Source organism: Coregonus clupeaformis, chromosome 10 (genome assembly GCF_020615455.1).
Source record: "Coregonus clupeaformis isolate EN_2021a chromosome 10, ASM2061545v1, whole genome shotgun sequence".
In the NCBI taxonomy this organism is placed as follows: Eukaryota; Metazoa; Chordata; class Actinopteri; order Salmoniformes; family Salmonidae; genus Coregonus; species Coregonus clupeaformis.
In genome coordinates this window covers 51,019,008-51,044,571 of record NC_059201.1, presented here as the reverse complement: position 1 = coordinate 51,044,571, position 25,564 = coordinate 51,019,008, and the positions used below count along the sequence as shown (strand labels likewise).

At 42.9% G+C, this 25,564-nt stretch overlaps 2 protein-coding genes across 2 annotated transcripts; one reads left to right on the top strand and one right to left on the bottom strand.

Annotated features, from left to right (window-relative positions):
- Positions 1-861: 861 nt before the first annotated feature.
- On the top strand, positions 862-20,066 carry si:dkey-195m11.11. Its single transcript, XM_045223327.1, has 8 exons — positions 862-883; positions 5,483-5,533; positions 13,638-13,940; positions 16,070-16,390; positions 16,839-17,180; positions 17,624-17,748; positions 18,030-18,210; positions 18,416-20,066. The coding sequence occupies exons 1-8, from the start codon at positions 862-864 to the stop codon at positions 18,646-18,648; spliced, it is 1,578 nt and encodes a 525-aa protein (XP_045079262.1). The 3' UTR covers positions 18,649-20,066.
- LOC121575534 (intermediate filament protein ON3) lies at positions 19,934-25,564 on the bottom strand. The gene is made up of 9 exons (XM_041888695.2): positions 24,954-25,564; positions 22,951-23,159; positions 22,759-22,819; positions 22,521-22,616; positions 22,183-22,347; positions 21,901-22,026; positions 21,480-21,700; positions 21,302-21,357; positions 19,934-21,159 (listed from the first exon to the last, which is right to left on the bottom strand). Exons 1-9 carry the CDS (start codon positions 25,419-25,421, stop codon positions 20,963-20,965), a joined length of 1,599 nt encoding a protein of 532 aa, XP_041744629.1. The 5' UTR covers positions 25,422-25,564; the 3' UTR covers positions 19,934-20,962.

The window sequence follows — 25,564 nt, the reverse complement described above, 5'->3', positions numbered from 1 at the left end:
CAAAACCCCAAAAGCTCCCTGCATTCAAATGACTTCAAGGTAGTTTTACGTATAGCAATATTCACATATAGCGAGCCACATATTGCTATATCTATTTCTTATTTTCACGCCTAGCTAGGATGAGAAGATTTATAGGACTTTAATTCACTCTTTTGCATTACAAAAACAAAGAATTGTACAGTCTACATCTCAACTGTGTTACAAATTGCAATGGGGATATTGTTTTGTTCAGACAGTTCAGTGTATTACTTTTTTGATTCCTTACTTAGTGTTGAATAAGTACTTTGTAGGCCCGATGCAAGTTGTGGTATTTTAGTCCAAATGTGAGTTGCTGTGATATCATATCGACACAGAGAAGCTCTCAAAGAAAAGCAGAACAACACTGCCCTCTTGTGGAAAACAATGAGAAACGGAATAATCCACATTGCCTCCTGTCTCTGACAGGAGAAGCCTTAACAGGGGCTACAGTATAGAGTTGTGAATATAATTATCAATTTGTAAAATCATCATATCCATAAAAAACTTTTTTCAACATATATAATTGTACCAACATTTTGTAAAATCCCATCATCAGATGTGAATATTTCTTGACAAGAAAGTCAAACTAATATAACTCTAAATTCTAAACCATTCTAGTTACAATGATCAATGACTGGATAAACAAGTGTAAAGATGTTACACTGGCTTCAAAATACAATACGTGCTGAATTAATCTGTTATTCGATTCCTCCAACAGCGCTAACTCTGTGAATAACTAACTTTCTAGTATTATGTAAAGTACTGACATTTTGAGTAGGAAGTTAATATCTTCCCCATTTTCTGGAATTTATGGACCAATTATTCTCGTCAGTTTCATTCACTATGTCGATGCTCAGCGTAACAGGTAAGGTTTTTATGTATGTCAATATATCTATGTATTTGTAATAAACTGACATTTATATGGATGGACATGCATTTTTTAAACAATTAACCACAATGCTAAGGACTTGACGAATTCAAATGTTCGCATTTATAATTTTGTAAACTTTAATTATTTTGTAAATGGTTTGATTTAATATAAAAATGTCAGCTTTCAATGCATTCATATTTACAGATACTTATTTCCCCTACATAAGAACACATACATTGTACATGTACTGTCTTACAGCAAGAACATAAACAGGACAAAATAACTTTGTTGGCACCCAATTATTCTTTTGTCTGCACTTAATTTACAAAGCTACACTTATTTTTAATATCTTTAAATAATGACAAGTTTTATATACAATGAGGTCCAAAAGTATTTGGACAGTGACACATGTTTTGTTGTTTTGGCTCTGTACTCCAGCACTTTTGATTTGAAATGATACAAAGTGCAGACTGTCAGCTTTAATTTGAGGGTATTTTCATCCGTATCTGGTGAACCGTTTAGAAATTACAGCATTTTTTGTACATAGCCCCCCATTATAGGGAACCAAAGTATTTGGACAAATTCACTTTAATATACAGGTATGTGTATTAAAAGAGTAAAAAGTTAGTATTTGGTCCCATATTCCTAGCATGCAATGACTACATCAAGCTTGTGACTCTACAAACTTGTTAGATGTATTTGCAGTTTATTTTTGCTGTGATTCTGATTATTTTGTGCCCAACAGAAATGAATGGTAAATATTGTATTGTGTAATTCTGGAATCACTTTTATTGTAAATAAGAACAGAATATGTTTCTGAACACCTCTACAATAATGTGGCTGCTACCATGATTGCAGTTAATCCTGAATTAATCGTGAATAATGATGAGTGAGAAAGTTAGAGCCATAAATATCATACCCCCCTACAAATGCTATCATTCCATGTTATTTGTAATGGTGGAAAGTTAGCATGTCTTGGGGGAATGGTCTTTGTGCCTCTTTAAGTTTGCAGAGTCACAAGCTTGATGTAGTCATTGTGTGCTAGGAATACGGGGACCAAATACTAAACTTTTGACTATTTTAATACACATACAGTGGGGAGAACAAGTATTTGATACACTGCCAATTTTGCAGGTTTTCCTACTTACAAAGCATGTAGAGGTCTGTAATTTTTATCATAGGTACACTTCAACTGTGAGAGACGGAATCTAAAACCAAAATCCAGAAAATCACATTGTATGATTTTTAAGTAATTAATTTGCATTTTATTGCATGACATAAGTATTTGATCACCTACCAACCAGTAAGAATTCCGGCTCTCACAGACCTGTTAGTTTTTCTTTAAGAAGCCCTCCTGTTCTCCACTCATTACCTGTATTAACTGCACCTGTTTGAACTCGTTACCTGTATAAAAGACACCTGTCCACACACTCAATCAAACAGACTCCAACCTCTCCACAATGGCCAAGACCAGTGAGCTGTGTAAGGACATCAGGGATAAAATTGTAGTCCTGCACAAGGCTGGGATGGGCTACAGGACAATAGGCAAGCAGCTTGGTGAGTTGGCAACAACTGTTGGCGCAATTATTAGAAAATTGAAGAAGTTCAAGATGACGGTCAATCACCCTCGGTCTGGGGCTCCATGCAAGATCTCACCTTGTGGGGCATCAATGATCATGAGGAAGGTGAGGGATCAGCCCATAACTATACGGCAGGACCTGGTCAATGACCTGAAGAGAGCTGGGACCACATTCTCAAATAAAACCATTAGTAACACACTACGCCGTCATGGATTAAAATCCTGCAGCGCACGCAAGGTCCCCCTGCTCAAGCCAGCGCATGTCCAGGCCCGTCTGAAGTTTGCCAATGACCATCTGGATGATCCAGAGGAGGAATGGGAGAAAGTCATGTGGTCTGATGAGACAAAAACAGAGCTATTTGGTCTAAACTCCACTCGCAGTGTTTGGAGGAAGAAGAAGGATGATTACAACCCCAAGAACACCATCCCAACCGTGAAGCATGGAGGTGGAAACATCATTCTTTTGGGATGCTTTTCTGCAAAGGGGACAGGACGACTGCACCGTATTGAGGGGTGGATGGATGGGGCCATGTATCGCGAGATCTTGGCCAACAACCTCCTTCCCTCAGTAAGAGCATTGAAGATGGGTCGTGGCTGGGTCTTCCAGCATGACAACAACCCGAAACACACAGCCAGGGCAACTAAGGAGTGGCTCCGTAAGAAGCATCTCAAGGTCCTGGAGTGGCCTAGCCAGTCTCCAGACCTGAACCCAATAGAAAATCTTTGGAGGGAGCTGAAAGTCCGTATTGCCCAGCGACAGCCCCAAAACCTGAAGGATCTGGAGAAGGTCTGTATGGAGGAGTGGGCCAAAATCCCTGCTGCAGTGTGTGCAAACCTGGTCAAGACCTACAGGAAACGTATGATCTCTGTAATTGCAAACAAAGGTTTCTGTACCAAATTTTACGTTTTGCTTTTCTGATGTATCAAATACTTATGTCATGCAATAAAATGCAAATTAATTACTTACAAATCATACAATGTGATTTTCTGGATTTTTTTTTTTGATTCCGTCTCTCAAAGTTGAAGTGTACCTATGATAAAAATTACAGACCTCTACATGCTTTGTAAGTAGGAAAACCTGCAAAATTGGCAGTGTATCAAATACTTGTTCTCCCCACTGTATTTAAGTGAATTGTCCAAAGAGTTTTGGTGCCCTATAATGGGGGGGACTATGTACAAAAAGTGCTCTAATTTCTAAATGGTTCACCCGATGTGAATGAAAAATACTCTCAAATTAAAGCTGACAGTCTGCACTGTATTATTTCAAATTATTATTATTCCAAAGTGCTGGAATACAGAGACAAAACAACAAAAGATGTGTCACTGTCCAAATACTTTTGGACCTCACAGTTCTTTAAATATTTTTTTAAATATTCAACAAATAGGTGTAGTCAGTATATACACTACTGGTCAAAGGTTTGAGAACACCTACTCATTCAAGGGTTTTTCTTAATTTTTACTATTTTCTACATTGTAGAATAATAATGAAGACATCAAAACTACGAAATAACCCATATGGAATCATGTAGTAACCCAATAGCCAGCCTTTGGCTTGATGACAGCTTTGCACACTCTTGGCATTCTCTCAACCAGCTTCATGAGGTAGTCACCTGGAATGCATTTCAATTAACAGGTGTGCCTTCTTCAAAGTTAATTTGTGGAATTTATTTCCTTCTTAATGCATTTGAAGATAGATACAGAAGATAGCCCTATTTGCTAAAAGACCAAGTCCATATTATGTCAAGAACAGCACAAATAAGCAAAGAGAAATGACAGTCCATCATTACTTTAAGACAAAGTCAGTCAATATGGAACATTTCAAGAACTTTGAAAGTTTCTTCAAGTGCAGTAGCAAAAACCATCAAGCGCTATGATGAAACTGGCTCTCATGAGGACCGCCACAGGAATGGAAGACCCAGAGTTACCTCTGCTGCAGAGGATAAGTTCATTAGGGTTACCAGCCTCAGAAATTGCAGCCCAAATAAATGCTTCACAGAGTTCAAGTAACAGACACATCTCAACATCAACTGTTCAGAGGAGACTGTGTGAATCAGGCCTTCAAGGTCGAATTGCTGCAAAAAAAACACTACTAAAAGACACCAATAATAAGAAGAGACTTTCTTGGGCCAAGAAACACGACATTAGACCGGTGGAAATGTGTCCTTTGGTCTGGAGTCCAAATTGGAGACTTTTGGTTCCAACCGCCGTATCTTTGTGAGACGCGGTTTGGGTGAACGGATTATCTCTGCTTGTGTATTTCACACCGTAAAGCATGGAGGAGGAGGTGTTATGGTGTGGGGGTGCTTTGCTGGTGACACTGTCTGTGATTTATTTAGAATTCAAGGCACACTTAACCAGCATGGCTACCACAGCATTCTGCAGCAATACGCCATCCCATCTGGTTTGAGCTTATTGGGACTATCATTTGTTTTTCAACAGGACAATGACCCAACATACCTCCAGGCGGTGTAAGGGCTATTTTACCAAGAAGGAGAGTGATGGAGTGCTGCATCAGATGACCTGACCACCACAATCCCCCGACCTCAACACAATTGAGATGGTTTGGGATGAGTCGGACTGCAGAGTGAAGGAAAAGCAGCCAACAAGTGCTCAGCATATGTGGGAACTCCTTCAAGACTGTTGGAAAAGCATTCCAGGTGAAGCTGGTTAAGAGAACGCCAAGAGTGTGCAAAGCTGTAATCAAGGCAAAGGGTGGCTATTTGAAGAATCTCAAATCTCAAATATAGTTTATTTTGTTTAACACTTTTTTGGTTACTACATGATTCCATATGTTATTTCATAGTTTTGATGTCTTCACTATTATTCTACAATGTAGATATAGTAAAAAAGAAAGAAAAACCCTTGAATGAGTAGGTGTTCTAAAACTTCTGACCGATAGTGTATGTTACAGTCAGTGTATGGTTTAAATAATATTCACTATCAGGAAGTTGTGGGGAGGGAAGTTGGAGCAGTTACATAACACTAAAATGTCCCTTTCTCTCCTTCTCATCCAGTACTCACCATCTTGTGGCTTGGGCAATCAGCCAGGGTGGTTTGGACTCAGGGTAAGCATGCTCTCTCTTGCATATTTCCAAATGTGCTTGTTAAAACTAGTTGTTTCTCTCCATACACAGTTGTACCCCCTGTAAATTAATCTATGTTCCCGACTTGAGAGTGAATAAGGCGCATTATGTATTATATGTTATGCATAATTAGTAGAGTATCACTGAAAAACATGTTATGTAATGTAGCTGATACAGTAATCAGACAGCAGACATACAGTACACTATAAGTAGGGCCAGATGTTTTGGTAGATTTATGTGGGTTATTTTTAGAACAGCATTATCCACTAGGTTTGCTGCAGGTATAACATCCTATGAAATGTTATTTAATTGACACAAGCTGTCTCCAATCAATCAATGTCTGGTTGTGAGTGAGTGTTTGGTGGGGGATCGCCTAAAGCTTACCGTATGCTTCCCAGTCGAAACAGTTTGCGCATATACAGTTGAAGTCGGAAGTTTACATACACTTAGGTTGGAGTCATTAAAACTTGTTTTTCAACCACTCCACAAATTTCTTGTTAAAAAACTAGAGTTTTGGCAAGTCTGTTAGGACATCTACTTTGTGCATGACACAAGTAATTTTTCCAACAATTGTTTACAGAAAGATTATTTCACTTATAATTCACTGTATCACAATTTCAGTGGGTCAGAAGTTTACATACACTAAGTTGACTGTGCCTTTAATCAGCTTGGAAAATTCCAGAAAATGATGTCATGGCTTTAGAAGATTCTGATAGGCTAATTGCCATAATTTGAGTCAATTGGAGGTGTACCTGTGGATGTATTTCAAGGCGTACCTTCAAACTCAGTGCCTCTTTGCTTGCCATCATGGGACAATCAAGTCCGGTTCATCCTTGGGAGCAATTTCCAAATGCCTGAAGGTACCACGTTCATCTGTACAAACAATAGTACGCAAGTATAAACACCATCGCACCACACAGCCGTCATACCGCTCAGGAAGGAGACTTGTTCTGTCTCATAGAGATAAACGGATTTTGGTGCGAAAAGTGCAAATCAAGCCCAGAACTACAGCAAAGGACCTTGTGTGGTCCTCTGTAGCTCAGCTGGTAGAGCACGGCGCTTGTAACGCCAAGGTAGTGGGTTCGATCCCCGGGACCACCCATACGTAAAAATTTATGCACGCATGACTGTAAGTCGCTTTGGATAAAAGCGTCTGCTAAATGGCATATTATTATTATTATTATTATTATTATTATAAGATGCTGGAGGAAACAGGTACAAAATGATCTATATCCACAGTAAAACAAGTCCTATATCGACATAACCTGAAAGGCCGCTCAGCAAGGAAGAAGCCACTGCTCCAAAACCGCCATAAAAAAGCCAGACTACGGTTTGCAACTGCACATGGGGACAAAGATCGTACTTTTTGGAGAAATGTCCTCTGGTCTGATGAAACAAAAATAGAACTGAGAAAAAAGGGGGTGCCTTGCAAGCCAAAGAACCGTGAAGCACGGGGGTGGCAGCATCATGCTGTGGGGGTGCTTTGCTGCAGGAGGGACTGGTGCACTTCACAAAATAGATGGCATCTTGAGGAAGGAAAATTATGTGGATATATTGAAGCAACATCTCAAGACATCAGTCAGGAAGTTAAAGCTTGGTCGCAAATGGGTCTTCCAAATGGACAACGACCCCAAGTATACGTCCAAAGTTGTGTCAAAATAGCTTAAGGACAACAAAGTGAAGGTTTTGGAGTGGCCATCACAAAGCCCTGACCTCAATCCTATAGAAAATGTGTGGGCAGAACTGAAAAAGTGTGTGTGAGCAAGGAGGCCTACAAACCTGACTCAGTTACACCAGCTCTGTCAGGAGGAATGGGCCAAAATTCACCCAACTTATTGTGGGAAGCTTGTGGAAGGCTTCCAGAAACATTTGACCCAAGTTAAACAATGTAAAGGCAATGCTACCAAATACTAATTGAGTGTATGTAAACTTCTGACACACTGGGAATGTGATGAAAGAAGTAAAGTCTGAAATCAATCATTCTCTCTACTATTATTCTGACATTTCACATTCTTAAAATAAAGTGGTGATCCTATCTGACCTAAGACAGGGAATTTTTACTAGGATTAAATGTCAGGAATTGTTAAAAACTGAGTTTAAATGTATTTGGCTAAGGTGTATGTAAACTTCCGACTTCAACTGTATTATGACACATTTTTGTGACATTTCTGTGCGTTTTGGTCTTCTGCAGGGTTTTTCGGCTTTCTTGAGGCAAGTTGAAGTTCGGTATCCTAAGTCTACTCCCCTCTGTTGGTGATAGGTCAACAGTAGGAGTGGAAACTATGTACGGGATTCTTCAATTAAGTGTTTTTTTGTCATTCAACGAGAGACAACTAGTTTTCATGCAAATGTTTTCACTTTAGAAATGCTGCACCGAAAGCGAGACACCCCACTCAGCTTTTTAGCAGTTTTGTTTCTGATTGAATAAAAGTCATTTAACTAAGTAGACCAGACCCAACTGCTATTGCATAGACTGGTTGGTTGTTTAGCAACAAAACCAATGGGAGCGCAACTATGGGGCAACTATTGCACAATGAGCACTTGTTGTCTCTCAAATACATTGTTACAGTTGCTGGTTAGCTAGCTAGTGAATTATAGCCATATTAGCATTGACATGAAATAAGTCAAAACACCTCGAAACAAGACATGGTACCAGGAACAAGATAAAACTAGCTGAAACGAGCCACCTACGATTCCCCAAATGGCAGCTTCTTGTCATTGTTGCTAGCTATCTGACCGTTCAGAATCATAACAATGCACGGCTTCCGGCCCCATCAATGCGCGCACATCTTTTGAGTGACGTTTTCAGCGAATCCCGTCTATGGGAGACACACCCAGTTAAGTTTCAAGTTATAAATGTTTATTCGCCATAAGCACAAGTGTAAAAGACTACAGTGAAATTCTTAACCTTGAGACCTCTTTCCAACAATGCAATGATAATAATATTATAAATAATAATAGAAAATAGAATACAAATTAGAAGTAAGAATATAAATAAAAGTTATAATATAAACTGGAACTGCCCAAAAATATATATGGTAAACGGCCTGAGTGAACTTCATTTATCCAACATATTTTTCTTAATTGCACAAAGCCTATTATTTGGCAGGGAATACTATTTGTAGATCAGTGATTCTACACCTCACTTTGATCAAGCTAGTCCTCTCCAACGGACTCTAAAAATTGGTCAATTAGGGGAAGTTTAAGGGGAGTCAGTGAAACCAACCCTGGAAGTATATTGTGGCGAATTCGGGGGGGAGCAGCGACCGCCCCTCATGAAAAGGTACTACTGAATTACTACTCATCACTACTACACAATATCTACATAAAACCTACAGGTTTACCACTTGATTGCTATTGAGATGTGTAGTAAATTAAGAAGTAATGAGTGATAAATTGGGACTTTTCACTACTGGTGAACACTACTTATTTCCTACACAAATCACTATATAATTATCCCTTAATGACTACTGTGTAACTACTGAGCTTTTGGGTACCTACTACTTAAAACCTACACACATGTTGTCTAGTACTGTCTTTTTGCGAGCTAGGACCATCTACTTTAAGTTCTGCCTGTCTTCCGAGCATCCTACTTGGTGTGTGAACTGCTGACTGCTCATAACTTGCAGTTGATTGTTGACACATCAACCAGGACTAAGTGGCAAGGTAATTTGTGACAGTTGTGGTTTTGGTAATCAGTGTCAGCGGCGGTCTCGTCATCAAAACTAAGACCGTCGCCAAAACAAAGGCGGTTCTGACAAGTTATTAGAGGAAGGAAAGAGAGAAAGTCTCCACACCACTCTATTACCTTAGTATTTTACCTAGTTATTTTCAGATTATCTCATTTATCTCTTTTGTAGTTTTGGCAACTATGTGTGTGTTTCTATCCCAGTTTGCTCCACTCCCTGTAGGCTTTACAGACGCTCCCCACCCCTTGGCGGCAACCCTTCTAATTTAGTGTTCCCTGCGCGCACAACCCATGTGGAATTCCTGGTCTCCGGCAGCATTTGGAACTGCCGATCTGCGGTCAAGAATACAGAGTTCATCTCAGCCTATGGTGCCCTTCAGTCCCTAGACATTTTGGACCTGACAGAGACATGGATCACCCCAGAGAACACTGCTGCTCTCTCTTCATCTGACTACGTTTTTTCTCATAGTCCGAGAGCATCTGGTCATCGCGGTGGTGGCACAGGGCTGCTCATTTCTCCTAAGTGGAGATTTTCTATTTTCTCCCTCACTCACCTGTCCATCTCCTGATTTGAATTCCATGCTGTCACTCCAAGCTTGTCCACTCAAGCTTAACATTATTGTAATCTATCGCAAACTAGGTGCCCTTAGAGAGTTCCTCAATGAGCTTGACACCTTGATAAGATCATTTCCTGACGATGGCTCACCGCTCTTCATACTGGGCGACTTCAACCTCTCGATGTCTGCCTTCAATTCATAATCTTTCCAACTCTTTCTTTCCCCTCCTTGCCTCTTTTGACCACACACTTTCCCAGTCCCCTCCCACTCACAAGGCAGACAATACGCTTGACCTCGTCTTTACTAGAGGCTGCTCGCCTACTAATCTCACAGCAACCCCCCTCCAGGTCTCTGATCACTCCTCCAAACCTAGCCACTCAGCCGTTAACCAGGTGGTCATGCGCCGTCGCAATCTCTCTCTCCCACTACTCTCTCCTCTTCAACCCTACTATCCTCCCTTTCCGCATCCTATGACCCCCATTGTCTCCTTTCCTTCCGGCCGGCTCAGCCCCGCGACTCATTGCGAGCTTACAGAACAGGGCTGCGGGCAGCTGAGCGAAAATTGCGGAAAACTAAATTTCCGGAAGACATATCATCCTTTAACTCCCTCCTCTCTACTTTCTCTTCCTCTGTATCCACTGCTAAAGCCACTTTCTATCCTGGCAAGTAGCCTAGTGGTTAAGAGTGTTGGGCCAGTAACTGAAATGTTGCTGGTTTGAATCCCCGAGCCAACTAGGTGAAAAATCTGTTTACGTGCCCTTAAGCAAGCCACTTAACCCTAGTTGCTCTGGATAAGAGTGTTTGCTAAATGAATAAAATGCACACAAAAAAAGGTCTGTATCCACTGCTAAAGCCACTTTCTATCACTCTACATTTCCAGCTTCTGCCTTTAACCCTAGGAAACTCTTTTCCACTATCCTCCCTCCTTAATCCTCCACCCCCTCCCTCCTCCCTCTCTGTGGACGACTTTGTCAACCACTTTGAAAAGAAGGTTGACGACATTCACTCAGCCTATTAAATCCACTGGTCCCACTCACAGAGAACTACCCTACACCTTTACCTCTTTTTCCCCTCTCTCTCCAGATGAAATCTTGCGACCAGTGAGATCGGGCGGCCCGAGAACCTGCCCGCTCGACCCAATTCCCTCCTCTCTTCTCCAGTCCACCTCTGGAGACCTCCCATTCCTCACTTCCCTCATCTACTCAACCTTGACCATTGGCTGCATCCCCTCTTACTTCAAAATGGCCCGAGTCGCTCCCCTCTTTTCTTTCCAAAACACTTGAGCATGCTGTCTCTGACCAACTCTCTCGCTATCTTTCTCAGAGCGATCTTCTTGACTCTAACCAGTCAGGCTTCAAGACGAGTCAATCAACCGAGACTGCTCTTCTCTGTGTAACGGAGGCTCTCCGCACTGCCAAAGTTGACTCTATCTCCTCTGTTCTCATCCTCCTAGATCTATCCGCTGCCTTCGACACCGTGAACTATCAGATCCTCCTCTCCACCCTCTCAGGGCTGGGCATCTCAGGCTCTGCACACTCTTGGATTGCATCCTACCTGGCAGGCCACTCCTACCAGGTGATGTGGAGAGGATCTCTCCCAGAGTGCAAAGAACCTTGGCGTTACACTGGACAACACCCTGTCGTTCTCTGCAAACATCTAAGCAGTGACTCGCTCCTGCAGGTTCATGCTCTAAAACATCCATAGAGTATGACCCTACCTCACACAGGAAGCTGCGCAGGTCTTAATCCAGGCACTTGTGCCATCAAACCCCGGCAACTTATCCAGAATGCTGCAGCCCGCCTGGTGTTCAACCTTCTCAAATTCTCCCATGTCACCCCATTCCTCCACACACTCCACTGGCTTCCAGTCAAAGCTCGCATCCACTACAAGACCATCGTACTTGCCTACAGAGCAGCAAGCAGAACTGTCCCTCCCTTCAGGCTTTGCTCAATCCCTAAACCCCAACCTGAGTACTCCATTCTGCCACCTCTGGTCTCGTGACCCTCCCACCCCTACGGGAGGGCAGCTCCTGCTCAGCCCAGTCCAAGCTCTGCCCTGGCACCCCAATGGTGGAACCAGCTTCCCCCTGAAGCTAGGACAGCAGAGTCCCTGCCCATTTCCCCAAAACATCTGACACCATACCTCTTCAAAGAGTATCTTAAATAATTTCAATTTACATAGGCTTTCTAGGGCAGATCAGGGCTTTTGGCACCGCTAGGTTGCTACAAGCAGAGCTTGTGACTTCACGCTCGAGATCGGACACTGGGGGCCTGTTTTCAACACACCAACACAATACATGTATTTGATTGTTCCATCGTTACCATTGCACCATGAGGTCGCCTAGGCAGAGCGCTCCTGTACATTTGGTAAATATTTAATACTTTTTAAGTGTTATTTGTTTGTATCTTTTTACTTAATTTTATGTGTAGATTAAGTCTGGATTGCAGCTATTTGTTTCCTGCCTGTGAATTTATGACAAATCAGCTTTCTCAAGATAGCTAGGTAGCGATACTACCAGGCTGGTTAGCTAGTGTTGTATTTTGATTTGAATACCCCCAGCCTATGTTTTGTTGTTTCTACGGTCTCCTGACCCAATGAGGAGGACTTATGCATGGCAAGCTGGCAGTGATGTCTTCTTCACTCGGGAAGTTTCCTCCGAAGTAAGTTATGAGTGGGATGCCATCATAATATCCTGAGTGAGTGGAGACTGGAGAGCTCAAAAACAAACTTCTCGTTTTACGCTACAAGACCTGAGAGTCAACTGCTACGGAGAAGAGGCAGTCAGATGGCGGGGACGGCAAGGTGAGACACCTTCAATGGAGAGTGAACTGTGCTGCCTGCCTACCTTCGGAGGACCTGCTCATCTCCCCCTGTTGACCTCTCTCTGCTCAAGCCTCGTGGTTCCATTTTGACTGTAGTGCCATCTGTGGATGCTTGAAACGCTCAAAACTTTCAACACTGTTTGAAAATTGTAGTCCAGACCTACTTTACCCTATAGCTGTTTTATTTTATTCTGGTTTGTTTAGCTTTTTCCAGCGCTTCAAAAAAAATGTGTAATGAAAAGCACTATAGAAGTTTAATAAATTATTATTTATTATTATGTAAATCTACAGTTTGGGAAACACTGCCTTAAACTGCCCCTAATTGACCCCAAATTTTTTGGGAGAGGATCAGCTTGAGAAAAGTGAGGTGAAGAATCACTCCTCTACAAATAGTATTCCTTTCCAAATAATTTGTGCAATTAAGATTCGTAAAGCTACACCTCCACTGGCTTAGGCGATCCCCCCACCAAACACTCATGCACAATCAGATATTCATTGATTGATTGGAGACAGCTTGTGTCAATTAAATAACATTTCCTAGGATTTTATACCTGTAGCAAACCTAGTGGAGAATGATGGAAATACAACAACAAAAAATGATTACACCCCTGGCCCTAACTATAACACACAGGGAAACAGGTTGTAACAGTTTCCCTTAAGAATGTGGTATACTTTGCATTGTATCAGAATATCCTTCTATAAAGCAACATCCTCTTCACAAGTCATGTGTTGTGATGGAGATCTGTAGTGTGGTAACCTATGTAGCAAGCATCAGCGTAAAGGGGTGGTCTGACATTTCCTGGTTTCATAAAAGTTTTGCAAGGCTGGATCCATCTAACTCTATGAAATGTGACAATGGTGCAACCAAGTACTTTTGCATGGCACTGTGTAACCCATAGGCAATATGATGTATTAAAAAACAAGGTGTGCGTGTGATAGGCGGGGAGGACGGGGTCTTAATAAGGGCTGGTACAGAATAAATTGAAAAGTATCGAACACATTTCCTCACTGTTCCACAGGCCCTCTTCCAGCCCCCTCCCTCTCTTTCCACCGCTCCAGTTCTGGCCGCAACATCGAACTTTTCTCAGACGTGGAGCTGATATGCACTCTTCCGATAAATGTTCGCTTTCCAGTAACTGTCTCTTTTGGCTGGGACAACCAATCCCTCTCTGCGATAGATTCCCTCACTATACAATCCAGAGACAATGTCAGGTTCACCACGAAAGCCATTGCAGCCAATGAGGGGATCTACGTATGCTGGTACAATGCCACCAGTACTGGAGACGTGTCGGGAACAAGCAATCCAGCCAACCTCACCATCTGTAAGTGTGTCGTAATGTCTCTAACTCTCTTATTACAGATCATCATGTAATGTTTAACAGATGCCCCTCTTCACTTAAAAAAATTTAAAAAATAAACTTCCAGTAAACAGATATACAACTTCCTCTCGGATAATGGCTGAACTATGCATCTTTTAGCCTCCCCAAGAGGCTAAAATATATTGCGATGAATACAACAGGTGTAGACCTTACTTACAAGACCTTAACCAACAATGCAGTTCAAGAAATAGAGTTAAGAAAATATTTACTAAATAAACTAAAGTAAAAAAGACAATAAAAAGTAACACAATAAAATAACGAGGCTATATAAAGGGGGTACCGGTACCGAGTCAATGTGCGGGGGTACAGGTTAGTCGAGGTAATTTGTACATGTAGGTAGGGGTAAAGTGGCTATGCATAGATAATAAACAGTGAGTAGCAGCAGTGTAAAACCATCTCTAACCAATCAGAGTATCTAATCCATTGACACATTTTCAAACTGCCGCTTTACCCACGTGTGTTCTGGCTTTGGCCCAACCCATCGGTTTCTGGACCAATCAGACGGCCCCAAATGTGTTCGCATTTGGGGAAGGGTCGGGGGTGTACTCAGATCCGGACTCATCGCGGAGAAGAAACTAATGCTGTGGGCGTGGCGTAGCATTTGGCCGGAGCAAGGAGTCTGGGTAGCCAGGCAAAAAATTACTTGGTTGCAACGAAAAAACAGCGGAATAAAACTAGCAGGCCAGCTGATCTGATGCTGTTATGGTGTCAAGCTTGATACAAGACAGCGGAAATGTTCATTGTCTGTATTCACTACTCCTGCAGAATTAGTCCTACACCATGATTTCTGCCATACATAAAATGTGTAAGGTATGGCTCATTGTCATTCAGTTGTAGGGCTATGGAATGACTGTCAAATAGATACATCGCCGTTAGTCTGCTCAAATATCAAGATTAAAATGGTCCGATGATGATACCTACCAGAGGGCAAAATTGTCTTGAAAAATGTTGGTTGCAAATAGGACTAAAAGACAGAGGAAGATGTGAAGCGAGAGGGTTTACTCCGCCCAAAAGCTGTCCATGTTAAGCAGATCATTAATCTGCTTAACTCACTTTCTGTAGGAGCGATCCGTTTTCGTGAACGGGGTGGTGTGCCTAATAAACTGGCCGTTGAGTGTAAGTGTGATGCACGTGACATCCCGGCAACTTTGAGAAAAAGCACTTTATATCGGAATTCGAGACTGTGCATATTTATGAGACAAGCATCTCACTCTCCATTGAATACAGGCGGTTGATGTCAACACCCTTTGAATATTCAAAAAAGTATTAAAATAACGAGATGTATCCACCAATCCAAAGAAAGGAATAGACGGGGGCAGCCAGCCGTTCCACTCTGTGGACAACAAACCCTATTGTTAGGCCAGAGGCACAAGCTTCTCGTCATTATATCCAGTGTCCCTGATGAACGATAACACCGACGTCCGTGTTAAGGCACTTATAGACGGGCCGCGGTAACTGGCGAAGGTCTCATAGACTTAATGGGAGTAGGAAGTCAGGCAGCAAAACGCAAGTAGTTTTGCAAGCGGCACAGTTCAGGGTGCTCGCCCCTGTGAGCGGCACTGCTGGATCGGTGCTCGGGGCGCCAAAAGATGAAATTAGCTGAAGTCTTGTGCGGCCGATGCACATCGTTGACCAATGAGCAGAATTCATCAACCAATCAAACAATGTTTTAATGACAGCATTCGAGCTGACAACAACCAGGACCACTGGTCTCTACACACGGTAGGCAGATTTTCTCACGGTTCAATTGCCATTGACCGTGGCCCGTCTGCAAGCGCCTTTATGGGGCGGTAAATTGGTGGTGGATAATGGTTGCAATTGAGATCAGCTGTGCAGGTGATTTTACCTCGTATTGATGGTTTAACGAGAGATCAGTTGGCAATAATCTAGTGGCCATCAGGGGTTGTCGCAATACGGCTTGAATCGATCCCTAAGTCATTATGATTACTGAAACCTACAAAGGAACAAATAGCCAAGAGATGAAGACTTAAAGAGAGAACTGTCCATCAATAAATGTATGACATCTCTCTCACCCTCTTATCTCTCTCCATCTGTCCTCTCCACTCGAACAGCCTCTCTCCCAGCGCCAAAGTTGGTTGTGCCCGCCTTCATACCCATTGGAGGAAACTACACCGTGAACTGCCAAACTACCACCCACTTCCCCAACAGAACCCTGGCCCTTTACTACAGAGAGCTGCCTGTTACTGTGGGAAATGAGATCTTTAAGCTTAGGGGGTTAGCGGCCCTGCTTGACATCCACGATTCCATTACACTGAGCAGGTGGCTAGTGGACGGCACAGAAACCTTTGAGTTTGTCTGCAGACTGGAGATTGTGGACTTCAACCAGCATATTTACCTCTCTCCTCCCTCCAGTCCCCTCCCAGCTATTGCAGGTCAGTGTATGAGCTCAGGAAGAGATAATAGTCAATTGGCCTACAGTAATGATGCTGTGTTGTACTGTAATGTAACGTAATGTGTTGGCAGTCTGCAGGCACTGAATATGACCAGAGTCCAGTAAAAAGCATGAGCTGACGCACACCCAAAAACTGTTTGTAGAGGTGTTAACTAAGGGAGAGTAAACTGTATAAAAATACGAAAGAAAGTCGACACCTGTATATTTAATAGGTAAACAAATGTTTTGGCACTCAGTGCCCTCTTCAAGAAGGCACTGTGAGTCGAAACGTCGGTTTATCTAGTAAATTGTTGTGAGCAAACAGTATATGCATGTGACTTTCCTTCTTTATTTTTTATACTGTATATGACCAGATTCAAATGACTAACTAAAAAGTAACCTGTTGAATATGTAATATGTCCTCTGACCCTCCACCCTGCTTCTCACAGAGGAGGCCCCTATCCGTCTTGTGCCCCAGTATCAGGGCTCCGAGTGTCTGGGACAACTGGAGGTGCAGGTCAGAGGCAGCTGGGGCCCTGTGTGCCAAGACAGAGTTTCTGTCCAACAGTTAGAAAGCTGGAACCGGGCAATGGGTAGCGTGGTTTGTCGAGAGCTGGGCTGTGGGACACTATTTTCCGTCTCGACGAAGCAAGACTACAACCGTAAGGTTGATGACTTCTCCATGGGGTCCATTTTGTGCAGAGGAAGTGAGGGACGACTCAGGGAGTGTCAGATTGATGAGGTGCAGCCCCTTTGTAGCTTAAGGAAGGGGGTGAAAATGGTTTGCTCAGGTGGGATAGAGTGCATTCTTCATCAAGTTGTGTTGGTTGGTGTTAATGCTGTACTACTCTTGAACAGGTTGTTGGTTGTTAAATTGCCATCAGGGCAGGGTTCTTCCCAATCCTGGTCCTGGGGACCCAAAGGTCTGCACATGTTTGTTGATAGCCCAGCACTAACTCAGCGGATTCAACTTAAAAACTACTCATCGAGCTTTTGATAAGTTGAATCAGGTGTGTTATTGTTGGTTTTGAATCCAACCCTTTGGGTCCGCAGGATTGGGAAACACTCTGTAAGGGTGTTACCTAATGTTTTGTGACACTGTTTTGACCAGATACTTGTATTTTGAAGATTTGTTGTTTTTTATATTTTGTATGGATTTTTCTCACAGTAAGAGCCTAAGGTCTTGTTTTCTGTACTATTTTTCCAATCTCATATCCTCTCCCTCTGCCTGTAGATGCTCTGCCAACTCCCAAGATCTCAGTCACAGGCTACAGAGAGGTATCTAGAGTCGACATCAGTGATGAGCACTCGTTGGAATTGTCCTGCATGTTCAATGCCCCTTGGTTTGGTACGGAAAAGGTAGTACTGTAGCTCCTTACAATACTGCCCTACAGTAACTTCGCTAACAGTGAAACTGAGAAAAATGGCTTTAAAGTTTTTTTGCTAGCCAGCCAAATATGTTGTAGGTAGATAAGTGATAATGCATTGATGTATCATCCTATTATGAAGTAATTCTTATGCATATCAACCATGCCCACTGATCTGACCTATGAACCCTAAAATGCTACTGGGTGTATGCAAGTACTGTATATGTCAACAACATTTCCATTGGTGATGTTTCTTCACATCATTTTCCTCAGCTTTCCATGTACTTGACGAGGGTCTCCACAGAGTCGTACATTAACATAATCGACAATGAGCCAATCGCCTCAGGAGAGGAGTTGAGGACCATGCTTCATGCCCCTGTCATATCAGGGGAGTATGCCTGTAGAATTATAAGGTCTGAACAGACTGGGTCCTCAGTGAGGATCTTCGTGAGCAGTGAGTACCTATGTTTTCTTGCTTTACTAAAAGCAACTCCATCTATATATAGGTAATCACAGTATGTCTGCCTCTCCCCTCCTCTGTACTGTAATCGAGTACTACAGTGCAATCCACATAATGACTGTGTCTGAATGATCTTACACTCCATACCCAATGCTCGCAGTTCACTGTAACTGTTGTGTTCTCTCTTCCCTTTCAACAGAATGGCACAAACCAAATGTTGGACTCATCATCACAGCTCTCCTCACAACCGTATCTGGAGTGGCCATATTAGTGTATATGTGTGTCTATCGTGTCCAGAAGGGGGAGACAACAAATGCTGTCACTTCTCAGGGGGTGTCCACAGCTGGCCCAGAGGCACCAGGAATGGAGGGAGTGTCCAGAAACATGCAGGAAGCTCTCTCCGAAAACCTCCATACAACCCCTGTGCAGTAGATCGTTTTTGTGTATTTACAATTCAATTAAATGTATGGACCTGTCTGAAACTTCACCCTAAACCCTATATAGTGCCCTACTTCCTACCAGTCATGTGACTATGGTGAAGATGTTGTGCACAATAAAGGGACCCACTAGGCACAGACTGGTTGAATCAATGTTGTTTCCATGTCATTTAAATTAAATTATGTTGAACCAACGTGGAATGACGCTTAATTTACGTCTGTGCTCAGGGGGGAGTAGGGTGACATTTGTGATTTGCCCTATAAGGGATTCCTCATGAAACTAGAACAAAAAAAAATACAATGATTTTTGGGATTTTCATTACATTTACTCTACGAGCATATCGAAGTTCCAGAGTGGGATCTCTGCTAGTCTTAAAGTTATGGCCCATTTTATACAGAGAAATTGGCATAGTAGGCAATGTAACCAATCACAGCCCTCCTTGTACATCCTGCAAATCACCAGCACAGAGGGCGACCATTTGTTAAATCAATTTTCATATTCACTCTGTTGGTAATGCTTACAAATTGGATCATAACTCTAAAAGTAGCAGAGATCCCACTCTGTAATGTACTTTTCAATATTTATACATTTATGTTAGAAATGTGTTATTGAAATCAAAATACTACTCATATTACAGAGCAAGTGGTAAAGCTTCATATGACGCCAACTTTTGCTTTGTAGCACCTACAGATTAAACATTATGGAGTCTTAAAGGAGGCCTGGGTAAGGCCTAAATGTCACAAATATTCTAACTTCAATTAATTATTTCCCAGTTATATTTTAAGACACAAGTGTCAAATATATGTCAACAATCCTTCCTCCAAAGGACGCTTCTATGGTCTTTTTTTGTTCTAGTTTCATGAGGAATCACTCATATGTCTGTGATTATGCTTCTTTATTGCAATCTAATAAGACTGTCTTGAGTAGGAGAGGAAGTCATAAATAGTTCAATCAAACTCAATTGTTGTATATGAAATGAATGTGAAATAAAACATTGGATGTTATGTGTTTGAGTGTTGTGTCCCTTCATAAGACAATGACTGATAACTAACTGGGTTTTTGAGTGCTTGTTGTATTTGTCAAATGATCAGTATTTTATGAATACGCAGTTATCAGTTTAATGGGGTTTAATACTCTGAAATTCCAAAATGCTCAACATTGTAGTTTCATTTGATCAAAGGAGGTGCTAGATGGTGCCAGAGACGCATGTGAAGCACACAAAATTCAGAAAAAAGGCAAACATTAATAAATAAAAAATAGTAAAAGAGACAGCAGACAGTGATTTTAGATCGCAGATTTATTCAATTTGTTCTTTTTGGTGTTAAAAAGTCAATTTTCACAAATTATGTAGGTTGTTGAGAAAACTTTCACAAATAAATCTGGTTTCCTTCTAATGGTCATAAAAATCAAAACCAAGCATAGAAGAAAACTATTTACAGAAAACCTCTCTAAAAATGTAAACTTCTGAGAAAAATGTATTTCCTTTAGAGTTATGCGAGTGAAGATTGACTACAGGTGCTTCTGTATGGCTACTTCAGTACACTATGAAAGAGACAGGCCATGTGTTAGTAACAAGGCCTATTTTTGTTTACGTGAACACATGATGTAATTGCTTTCATAGCATTCATAAATCCCCTTAAATGAATATGAGGGTATTCCCACAAGGGTGGGAGGGTTTTCTCCGTTCAGCTGCCAAATCAGCAAGTGTCCATAGTTGATTGATTATGATCATGGGTGTGATATGAGTGTGACACTAGAACAATATGCCCAACAACCACTGATGCATTTAGATGCAACATACAAGCTGACAAAGATACAAGGAGGATCCCTAGCAAGCTTTCTTTATGGTTGGTTTAAACTTTTCCCTCAAGATCTTACAATTTTTTTCTTCTTTTTTTTCCTTTTTCTATTCCTTTAATCGTCAGTGCAGAAAATTAGGAATTTAGGCCTTGTGAGGACCTGGCACTTTTACATTCTGGGTTACCTGCTAATTATGGTAAAGAGTAGATGTGAATGAGGGGAGAACAGCTATTGAGCCTGGATTAACACATTGATACATTCATTGTTTTCCAGTGAACCACTATCAAGGCACTATAATTCAACTTCCGTATTCTTCTTCTTATCTTTCTGTCTTGTGAGGGATTGAAAAAGAAACGTAAATACATTTCATCAATCTCATTGTAAATCATCAGGTTTGCTAGATGTTCCCCCATCACTTTTAACTCAACAGGGATATTGCTGTGTCTAAGAGTACTGCGTACCATCGTGGATTGGTATAAGTCTGGTTTGGGTGGAGAGTTGAAGGACACTAGTAACGTCTGCTGGAGCTGGTGGATGTCACGGACTTGGTGATGGTGGCACCTCCGCCACTGCCGTAGCTGCTGCTGCCACCGCCGTAGCTGCTGCCGCCGCCAAAGCTGCTGCCGCCGCCAAAGCTGCTGCCACCGCCGTAGCTTCCGCTGCCACCGCCATAGCCGAATCCACCTGAGCTTGCGCCGGAGTAGTCTGCGTACAGAGAGAGAGTGGGATCAGTTTAATCTGCTGTAAAGCTAGAGGATATTTCGGTTTCAATGATGCATGGCAAACTCCATGTATATAACGTAAAAGCTGGTGAGACAATTAGAAATTAAATCAAAATGGTACTTACTGCCGCCAGAGGTCTGCTGCACGTGGATTGTTGCAGATGCACCACCGGAGGATATTCTGTGAATAGATAACACCAATGTTATTGAAGTTTGGATGGAAAGTTGATTAAAGATGCTAACTGGCATTGATAACATGCTAAGCTAAGAGGCTAACGTCTCAACTATCCCGCTTTAACTCACCTGCTTTCCTCTCCTTCCAGCAGCTTCCTGTAGGTGGCAATCTCAATGTCCAGGGCCAGCTTGACGTTCATCAGCTCTTGGTACTCACGCACCTGGCGGGCCATGTCCTGCTTGGCTCTCTGGAGGGCATCCTCCAGGTCCTTGATGCGGAGCTTGGCGTCCTTCACCGCCATCTCACCGCGCTCCTCTGCCTCAGCAATCTGAGCCTCAAGGTTGGCCCGCTGTGGTAAAAGAGAATGGTGCATTAGCATTAACCTCGAATATTAGCAAACTGCTCATTGACATTAGCCTGTATCCACTGTAGAAACATGGATTAGCGGCTAATGGTAATACACTAGTGCTATGAACCATCTTGCTTGGACATCAGCCATTTACAGACAATCCTCATAAAGGAGGTTCTAAAATGAGATGGCACCCTCACCTGTCCCTTGACAGACTCAATCTCATTCTGGAGACGAGAAATCATGCGGTTCAGCTCGGCGATCTCAGTCTTGGTTGAGCGGAGATCCTCGCCATACTGTCCAGCAGAGCTCTGCATCTCCTCATACTGAGAAAAGTGAGGAAGAAATTTAAGAAAATTAAAATGAGGGAGGTGAAGATTGAGGAAGCGCTCACAGAAATGTTGCTTATTTTGCCTGAACATGTCCTGGTAAACTATGTTCATGTCTTTTGACCTTGCTCTTGAAACCTGGACTTGGCTTACCTTCTGCTTGTACCAGGTCTCGGCCTCAGCTCTGCTGCGGTTGGCGATGTCCTCGTACTGAGCGCGCACTTCGGCCACGATGGAGTCCATGTCCAGGTTACGGCTGTTGTCCATCTCCACCACGACAGAGGTGTCCTTGATCTGGCCCTGCAGCTCACGCAGCTCCTGAAGAACCAAGATAGGATGGAGAGAAGCCTTTAGATTTCAGCCCGCATCTGATTCACTGACTATCATGTAGTGTTGAAGCTCTCCAAGATTCAGATATGGAAGACTTATGTGTTGTATGGTAAATGTGAAAAAGTTAATGAATGTTGAAAAAGTTAATGAATGGTTCGTACCGCCTCGTAGACGGCCCTGAGGAAGTTGATCTCATCCTGAAGAGCGTCAACCTTGGCCTCCAGCTCCACCTTGTTCATGTAGGCACCATCAACATCCTGGAGAGAGAGAGAGAGAGAGAGAGAGAGAGAGAGAGAGAGGGAGGGAGAGGGAGGGAGAGAGGAGTTAATGGAATGGAATTGAAATTGGTTCTAACTCTGACATGAGTTATGACGAGACATCATGTTATATCCTGCACACCTTCTTCAGCAGGACAAACTCGTTCTCCACTGAGGCACGCTTGTTGATTTCATCTTCATACCTGGTGACAAAGCAAAGGGCAATATTTCATGCAAAGTCATCACTCTGGGTTGCTTCTTACACTGAGGTTAAAGGTTATTGCTTATACTAATATGGCTACTTTTGATGCACATCCGACATATCGACACTTACTTGTTCTTGAAGTCCTCAACCAGACCCTGCATGTTGTGCAGGTCCGACTCCAGCTTCATCTTCTCGTTGCCCAGGCCGTCAAGCTGTCTGCGCAGGTTGGAGATGTAGGCCTCAAACATGGCGTCGATGTTGGAGCGGGTGGTGGTCTGGTCCTGCAGGAGGCTCCACTTGGTCTCCAGCATCTTGTTCTGCTGCTCCAGGAAACGCACCTGCAGGGACAAAAGGGAAATGGTCAGTGAGTGAGTGAATAAATGGATGAATGTGTTCATTAATGAATGATGATGGGCGATGGATGGATAGATGGATGGATCCATAAATAAGGCTTTATAGACTCTAAATTCAAATTCAGTTGTCAGCCTTTCTTCTGAGTAGACTTGGTGATCAAAAAAAAGTTCTGTCAATTTTTAAAAGGGAGTAGAAAGAATTGGGCTCCAATGGTGTGGCAAAAAAATAACTTCACTGATGTCGACCTTGTAGTGGACTTGCAGTAAAAGCCACACCAGTACCTGCATAGCTGTGTAGATAGCATCACAGGGTTGGGCTTGAACAGCCACTCCCTGTCCAAGACATTGTTCATTTAACTGATGATGACATATGGTAATCTATGGGTATACATCCAGTCTGAGAAGCTTACATCCTGGGAGGCAAGATGAAACCTGATCCCATCGATAATCTGCCCTGAGATGTGTAGCTCTCATTGTTCACTCTCAAAACAAAAGATAGGCAAGTGTAAGAGTGTTTATCGGCATCCCAAAGCATATCCAGACTTTCTCTGCCTAGGAGAGGCTCACTGTGTATGGCTTGAAATGTTTTACCTATCTCTCATATCTCTTTTGCTCCATTTCACTGTGAAGGCCACGCATTCATTCCAGCCATAAAGAACTAGGTGTGGCAGATAAACCACTGAAGACAAAAGCAGCTTTGAAGGGGTGTTTACTTTGTTGTTTGCCTTGCTTGTGAGAGTTGACTCTCTGCCAATTAAGGGGATTTAATTTATTCTCTACCTCAAGTAAGGCATATAGGGGGTGTGCAGGTGAAAATACCTATAGGCTGGTGGAAACATGGAGTTCATCTTCCCTTGGAAAAGACAGTAGGGAAAGTTGATTTACTGCAACTGCACCCAACATACTCATCTCCCAGAACAACAGCGACAGGCATAGACTTTGGACTCTGTGGCTAGGTCCACATGACCACACCCCGCAGGTATGAGATGGGGTGAGTCATGGGGTGAGAGACGGGTCTCCACCCTTGTTTAGATAGCAGCCACAGAGTCCACTACAGTCACAGGCCCTGACAAGGCCATGGGCTATCTTTTTTTTTTTTTGCAACTCCTGGGTGGAGTCCTTTTGTGAAAGTTAAACACAGGGGCAGAGTCAGAAACAGCTTCTGCACAGTTGACGGATGCAGCATTAGAGATAAGATTCATAGCTGCCTTGGCGTCCTATCTTTCTCTTTCTTTGAACCAGAGTGTAATATTATTGAGCTCATAAGGGGAGTTGTGACATAAGGGCTTTGTCAGCAGAAAATGAAACATGCCTGCATATTGAAATCAGCTTTTCTCAGCTATATACAGCCAGGGAATCCTTTTATATTAGGATGCTAATATGTGAGGTGAGAGCAAACGCTTGTATTTGTCACCTTTCTGGTTAACTCCATTGATTGTGATCATTGCATAGTGATACAAAATACAAGTATCTCATCATGTCCTGGTAGTCAATGTCAAATATCTATTTGGTTACTTAACAACAGTCTGACAAGGAAGCCTGCAAATAGTATAGCTCTACACGAGCAAAGCACCATAATATCATTCTGAACACAGGCTTTAAGTTCACTTTCTTTAAGAATAAATTCAGTGTATGAGAAAGTCAATGGAAACGTGTACTGGTACTTATGTTGCTCATTACAGTATATACAGTAAGATAGAATGCAATCGATATCAATGTGAATGCTCAGTGTTTGTAGTGCAGGCGAGGTGGAGTCACATAGGGTTAACAGGAACTGACCTTATCGATGAAGGAAGCGAAGCGGTTGTTGAGGGTCTTGATCTGCTCCTTCTCGTGGGTGCGGACCACCTGGATGTTGGGGTCGATTTCCAGGTTCAGGGGGGCCAGCAGGCTCTGGTTGGTTGTGACAGCTGTGATGGGGGCGCAAACGAATCCACCACCCATACCACCACCGAATCCTGCACCGAGACCACCACCGTAGCCACCTGCACTGCTGCTGCTGCTGTAGCCGAAGCTGCTGCCTCCGCCCATGCCCATGCCACCACCGAACCCGGCGCCAGAACGGCGGACAGATCCGCTGCTCATCCTGGTGGATCCGGGGGCAATCATTGACTGGCTGGTGAAGCTCCTGCGAATGCTGGTGCCGCCACCCATGCCGCCACCCATGCCGCCGCCCATGCCGCCGCTCATGCTGCTGCCGCCCATGCTGCTGCCGCCGCTGGAGTAGCTTGTCCTGCTGAAGCTCATGGTTGAAACTTTAGGGTAGAGTTGACTCTGCTTTACAAGCCTGAATTCTCGAAAAAACAGAGAGAGGTAGAGAGCAACAGAAGAAGGACAGAGGACAAGGAGGCTTCAAAAGGAGAGTCAAGTCCCTCAAGTGACGATCTGGC